The 6,890-nt window shown below is 50.3% G+C and overlaps 1 protein-coding gene across 1 annotated transcript; it reads left to right on the top strand.

Moving 5' to 3' along the window:
- The first annotated feature begins 1,273 nt into the window (after positions 1-1,273).
- Positions 1,274-3,230, top strand: HAND1 (heart and neural crest derivatives expressed 1). The gene is made up of 2 exons (XM_006264273.3): positions 1,274-1,756; positions 2,173-3,230. The coding sequence occupies exons 1-2, from the start codon at positions 1,313-1,315 to the stop codon at positions 2,272-2,274; spliced, it is 546 nt and encodes a 181-aa protein (XP_006264335.2). The 5' UTR covers positions 1,274-1,312; the 3' UTR covers positions 2,275-3,230.
- The last annotated feature ends 3,660 nt before the right edge of the window (positions 3,231-6,890 follow it).

Below are 6,890 nucleotides of genomic sequence, written 5' to 3'. Positions count from 1 at the left end.
TATAGAAATATAACACTGCGTGTATAGATTACACACACACAGACCCACAAGAATAACACAATTTGTATGTGCATATATATGTGCGTGTTACACACACGTATATATATCACACACACACGGATACAATAGAGGTTGTGTGTGTAAAATATATTTATATATATATGTATATAAATATACACATGTACACAAACACATCTTATATGCATATTTATGTGTGCATATATAAACACGCACAAATATAATGCAATTTGTATGTATATATGTATGTGGGTGCATATATATATGTGCACACATATAATGCAGCTTGTATGTATATGGATGTATATGCATGTGTATAAATACATACACAAAAATATAATGCAGTGTTTGTGTATGCACACACATACATATGTATAGATACGAGCACACATACAGCATTATATTGGTGAGAATGTGTGCATAGGTATAGATATATCTATAAAATAGATATATTTAAATAAATATAGATAATAGATATATCTATCTATATATACATATATATAGAGAGAGAGAGATAAATGTATTACACACACAAATATTACACACACAAACTGTGTTATAGTTATACACACACACATCTGCATACAAGCTCTATTATCTGTGTGTGCGTGTTACACACACATACCTACACCCAAACCGCACTGCATTGCCCGTACGTGTGTGTGTGTGTGTACAATATCTACATGTGCCCTCACGTTCACAGCAGTGCAAGGCTGCTCCTACGGATCGCTATCCGGCTGTGCACACACACACACGCGCGTACAAACATACCCCACTTGATCCGTGGACACATTGTATCGGCGTGCACGTGCGCGCACACCCACCCCGCACGCGCGCGGCACGACACGGCTGCAGGCGCGCATTCAAATCCACGCGCGGCATTACCTCTGGATGCGCGCATCCCCCCCCCGCCCCGGCCCAAATACACACGCGGGGTGAGTTCCCCATGTGCACGCGCGCACACAAATACACGCGCGGTGTTAAATCCCTGTCTGCATGCACGCACGCACCCCCCCACCCCTAACAACACACGCGCGCGGGCTGAGCTCCACTTTTGCACGCACACGCGGTGCTAGATCCCTGCATGCACGCACCCACCAGCACACCCGCGGTGCTAGTGCCCCGCTTGCACGCGCGCACACACACACACGCACCCCGCCCGCCCGCGGGGCGGTGGGCGCGGCGCCCCGCAGCATCCCCGCCCCGGCCGCCCGCCCCTATAAAGCCGCGGGCCGCCCGCAGCCGCGCCGTCGGTCCGGGCTGGGGCATGGCCCCGCGCTAGGCGCTAGGCACCATGAACTTGGTGGGGGGCTACCCGCACCACCGCCTGCTGCACGAGCCCTTCCTGCTGGCATGCCCCCCGGAGCGCTCCTGGGTGCAGAGCTGGGTGCTGGGCCCCCCCGACGGCACCCCTGGACCGCCCGCCGCAGCCCCCGGACCGGCCCCGGGCCCCGGCCCCGGCCCCGGGCCAGGCTCGGTGCCTGGCCGGCGCAGGGCAGCCGGACCCCGCAAAGAGCGGCGCCGCACCGAGAGCATCAACAGTGCCTTCGCGGAGCTGCGCGAGTGCATCCCCAACGTGCCCGCCGACACCAAGCTGTCCAAGATCAAGACCCTGCGCCTGGCCACCAGCTACATCGCCTACCTCATGGACGTGCTGGCCCGCGACAGCCCGGCCGGAGGGCCCGACCCCTTCAAGGCCGAGCTCAAGAAGGCCGAGGGCAAGCGCCGGCGGGACGTGGTAAGCGTTGCGGGCGGGAAACACCCCTTGCACGACTGCACGGCGTGCCCATCCCAGGGTGTGGGGTGTAGGGGTGCTGAGGCTAGCCAGGAAGGGGCTCGTGTGGGAAACACGCTGCCGGAGGGGTGTATGGATCCCCCTCCCCGGGGTTGCTGCTGGGCATGGGTGCAGCATGGGATTGGGTCCCTTCTCCCTCCCGCCCCAGGCAGGCAGGGATCGGCCTCGAGCCCCTGGGAACACCCTGCAGCTCTGCACCAGGAGCCGAACGAGCCGGGGCGCCTGACTAATCTGCTCCAGGTTTAGAAACCCTCCTGCTGCAGCACTTGGGGCCGGGGGCTGAGCATCACCCCAGCCCGGATCCGAACCTCACTGCTTGCCCTGTCTCTTTGCTCCCTCGACGGCTGCCGCGCGTGCAGCAGAGCGATGGCTTGCCGCAGCCTCCGGGCGCCGGCGAGAAGAGGCTGAAGGGGCGCACGGGCTGGCCGCAGCAGGTCTGGGCGCTGGAGCTGAACCCCTGAGCACGGACACGTGGAGCCCGGCGGGGCTGGGACGATGGACGCCTGTGAATGCTGCCTAGGCAAGGTCCGGCCCAGGCGGCCTCAGCTGGACCCTGCCTGCGGGGATCGGCATGGGGGGGCTCCCAGGACCTGTGCACAAATGAGCCCCCTTCTCCCCGCCGCCGTTGGAAGTGCCAGGGGGTTTCCACTACGGCATCGGGCGTCTACCTCACCGCTCCGGCTCACGCGAAGACATAAAGGCTTGATGCAAGGTAAAGCCGCGTTGGGGGAGAGCAGCGCATCCGCTTACCTGCTGCTGGTCTCGGGGGGACCTCCGGGGACTGGAAGCCGTCAGCGAGTCGGGGCCTTCTTGTGCTGGGCCCTGTCGAAACCCCGTCCCTTCGTGCCTGCCACCGGGGAGAGGTCAAGCTGCGTGCGTCTGCCCCCGGGAAATCCCAGCGTCTCCCGTTGGACGTACAGCCGGTCAGCCTGTAAAATGCAGACGCACACGCTGAGTGCCCACCCGGGTGTGGATCTCTCCCCCCTGGACCCAGCTGGAAATGTCCCGGTCCAGCCTACAGTACGCACGCCCGACACACACCGCTCTCCAGGCCCGAAGGGGCTGTTGCGGTCAGCTCGCCCAGCCTGCTGCCTAGCTCAGGACAGAGAAGAGCACCCAGGAAATGTGAATATTTTAATATATTGGTGTGTGCATGGTTTGGTGGTTGGTTCCCCCCCCCCTTATCGCTGTCGTACCAGATTCCTATTAAATATGTACAATGCGCCATGGAGAGCTCTGCCCCTCTCCGGAGATAGTTTTTGTGTAGTCACAGGCCCATATTTAATAGAGCAGGGGGCTTGCTATAATTATTGTACAGGCACAGGCATGTATTTAATAGAGCGAGAGGGCAGAGCTCTAACTATTGTACAGTCACATGCACATATTTATAGATGATAAAAAAGATGAAGTATCTATAGCTGGTTGTTGTGTATGTGCATTGTGTATGTGCAGGCATTCGGGGAGAAGTGCATCCGTTGCAGCCCGTAGAGGTTGGCATTTATGCAGCAGGAGTGAGTGCGTTCGTACACACACCCCAATAATTACTCTGGGTGGAACAAGGGACTTTCAGGGCCCACGGAGTTAATCCCTTATGTTTTATAGGGATGGAAACTTCATTAGTGTTAATGTGGCAAGGTGAAGGAAGCCTCCGTGCCGATATCAAACAAAACTTCAGCTGGGCCGAGGGCCCCTCGGCCTCGCAGGGGGATAACTAGCCAGAGTCAGGGGAAGCCAGATCAAAAAACCAGGGCTTGTTTTAATGAGGAAAAACACCTCTGTTATAACAACCAGGCTGGGACTGCGGAGAGGCGGTGGTGCGGGACCCACTGTTTGCCCAGACCCTCTCCCGAGGCTCCCTGACCAGCAAGCCCCATAAAACAGCCTGCGCGGACGGCTCCCTGCTCTCCGCCAAGCCCCAGGAAACGGGGTGCGGGAAATCCACTAGGACTAGCCTCCCCCCGGAATAAGGACTTCATATTCTCTGCACTTTCCACGGGCTCTTGTTGCAACAGAAGCCTGATTTTTTTTTTCCTCCCTTTTTATCCCTTGCTGTGGATAACTTTCCCACCCGCAGCGCAGCCGCTCCTGATTTACACCAGCGTGAGGACAGGTCTGCACAGCGGGATTTTGGATTGAGGGGCGCTGTAAGGAGCAGGGCAAATCCTGTTCAACCGCGTGCATGCAGGCTTTCGTATTGCTTTGCTCCAAATGATTTTAAATGGATTACGGTCATGTGGAATAAAGCGCTTGTATTCTGGGGAATATACACACACTTTTTAATTTATATATTTTACACACACACACAAACACACTTTTATATATATATATATACACACATACATGCGTGCATGCATCCATACACGCCTACATATATATTTATATATATATACATATACATTTTTATTTATGTATACACACACACACTTTTATACACACACGCACACATTTATACACACACGCACTTTTTTATATACACATATACACACTTTTTTATATATACACACATACATTTATATACATATGCACTTTTTTATATACACATATACACAAACACATACATACACACACATATATGCATACATACACATTTTTATATATATATATATATATATATATATATTATATATATATATATATAGACACACACATACATACACACACATTTTTATATATATATATATATATATATATATATATATATATATATATTATATATATATATAGACACACACATACATACACACACATTTTTATATATATATATATATATATATATATATATATATATTATATATATATATAGACACACACATACATACACACACATTTTTATATATATATATATATATATATATATATATTATATATATATATAGACACACACATACATACACACACATTTTTATATATATATATATATATATATTATATATATATATATAGACACACACATACATACACACACATTTTTATATATATATATATATATATATTATATATATATATATAGACACACACATACATACACACACATTTTTATATATATATATATATATATATATTATATATATATATAGACACACACATACATACACACACATTTTTATATATATATATATATATATATACACATATTTATATACATATACACACACACACATTTTATATATGTACATACATACGCACATATACATATATGCACTTTTTTTGTATATTTGCATACATACACACATTTTATACACACATATGCACACTCTCTCTCTATTTATACACACATACATACACACACATATATGCGTGTGTGTACACCCCCCCCACGTAGAATGAGATAGTTGATCTGGGTTCATTCCCAAGCAGACAGGCCCTCACTAAGAGCAGGATCGGGCCCACCATCTAGACGTGTTGGGCTGATTGTAGATAAATGCCACGGGTGACTCTTCCTGGCCATGTTGCCACCTTAAGCACAATTCAGGTCCAGTTTTAGTCGGTGGGGTTTCAGTTTTGGGCCGGTGCAGGGGGCCTGGTTGCCCAAGGACACAGGAGGGGCAGGCAGGCCACAGAGGAAAGCGCTTCGGTGCCTTTTGTCCATCTGTGGGTCGTGCCTGCCCTGCAGGGGGAGAGGGCATCAGCTCCCTTGGCTCGTCGAGGCACGGCTATCCCCACTGCTGTCCAGGGCCACCAGTGCCCAGGGGCCTGACAGCCCCTTCTCTGCAACCTGCCATTCGGAGGAGCGCGGAAGGCAGAGAGCCAGGCACGATCTGAAGTGCCGAGTAGGGCTGCAGTGTTGTTGGTTGTAGCCGCGTTGGTTTAAAGACATAGGCACACAAGGTTCTTTTGGGTAGATGTGATCTCTTTTATTAGTTGGTCTAACAAAAGCTATTGCATCTACCCAAAAAACCTTGCCTGAATAGGGCTGGGCTTTTCGGCCGGAGCTCAGGGGTTCCTGCTGGCCGTGGGCAGTCTCTGCATTCGGCTCCCAGAGCCTTCTGCACTGGAAATGCATCCTCCCCTCTTCCCTTCTGAAGAGCAGAGGGCACCTTCGCCCCTCTCCATACAGCACAACAGCCCCACGCTGCTGATCTCAGATGCTCGAGGCAAGCCCTTCCCTTGCAGCAAACAACATAGTTAAATCCAAACCTGCAGCAAAGCCAGGGACCTGAAACAGAGCCCCTGTCCCTGCCCATTCGTGTACGCACAAGCTGCGTATTATAGGGCTGTGTCTGGACTACCTCATAGTTGTAAAGTGGCTTAGACCTTGCCTGGGTTTTTATTTTTAATAGCAGGGTTGAGCTGAAATCATGGTGCTTTCTATTTCAAATGAAGCATTTGCTTTCAATAAGATGATTATAAATCCAGCTTGCAAATCTCACACACACAGACACACACACACATTTCAGCTTCCTTCTGGAGTCCTGCACTAAGAGGAGCAAATTGCAAGGCAGCTACATGTGCATCCATCATAACCAAACAAGCTCCATGTCCCGAGAGACCGCGGAGCAGACTTGCAGACTCTTCTCCCAGGGAATTTAACATGTGCTAAATATTGCGCGTGGACACACACAGACAAGCGTGGGAAAAATATCCCTGGTAGTATGGTGGCCTATCGCTATTCCATTAAGCCCGTGGGCTGGCCACAAGGGGCTGAAGAGCCCGGCAAGGTGCATTGTACGTCTAAGTCCCAGGCATGTGCATTCGAAAGCCCTTGGGAGGAGAGGTGTGTGTTTGTACCACGGGCACCTTGGCCATTCACCGCTCGAGCCTTGCTCCCATTCTCTGTCCACTAGGCTGAGCTGGGAGGGCACAGCCTACGGGGACCCTCTTCAGAGGGGACTGGAAAATCTTCCAAATCACTTCCTAACCTGAGTTAAAATTAGGGACTTTATTTATTTATTTATTTATTATTTTTTTTAAAATCAACTTGGTTTCCAAAAGCCCCACCACCCCAAATGCCTTTTCCACAGCCAAGCTGTCTGCTACCCTGAACACGGGGACACTTTTACATGAGAAATGGTTTGGGGTCCATCACCACAACACAGATTGTCCTGCCTGGGGCCTCTGGGGCTAGGCTGGCAAGTGC

This window comes from Alligator mississippiensis, chromosome 9 (assembly GCF_030867095.1).
Source record: "Alligator mississippiensis isolate rAllMis1 chromosome 9, rAllMis1, whole genome shotgun sequence".
Classification (NCBI taxonomy): Eukaryota; Metazoa; Chordata; order Crocodylia; family Alligatoridae; genus Alligator; species Alligator mississippiensis.
This window is presented reverse-complemented; position numbering and strand designations above follow the sequence as displayed.

Bases quoted from the DNA above. Each gene is read 5' to 3' on its own strand.
- HAND1 (XM_006264273.3), top strand. From the start codon at position 1,313: ATGAACTTGGTGGGGGGCTACCCGCACCACCGCCTGCTGCACGAGCCC. The intron at 1,757-2,172 runs GTAAGCGTTGCG...CCGCGCGTGCAG, and splicing joins GCAAGCGCCGGCGGGACGTG to CAGAGCGATGGCTTGCCGCA.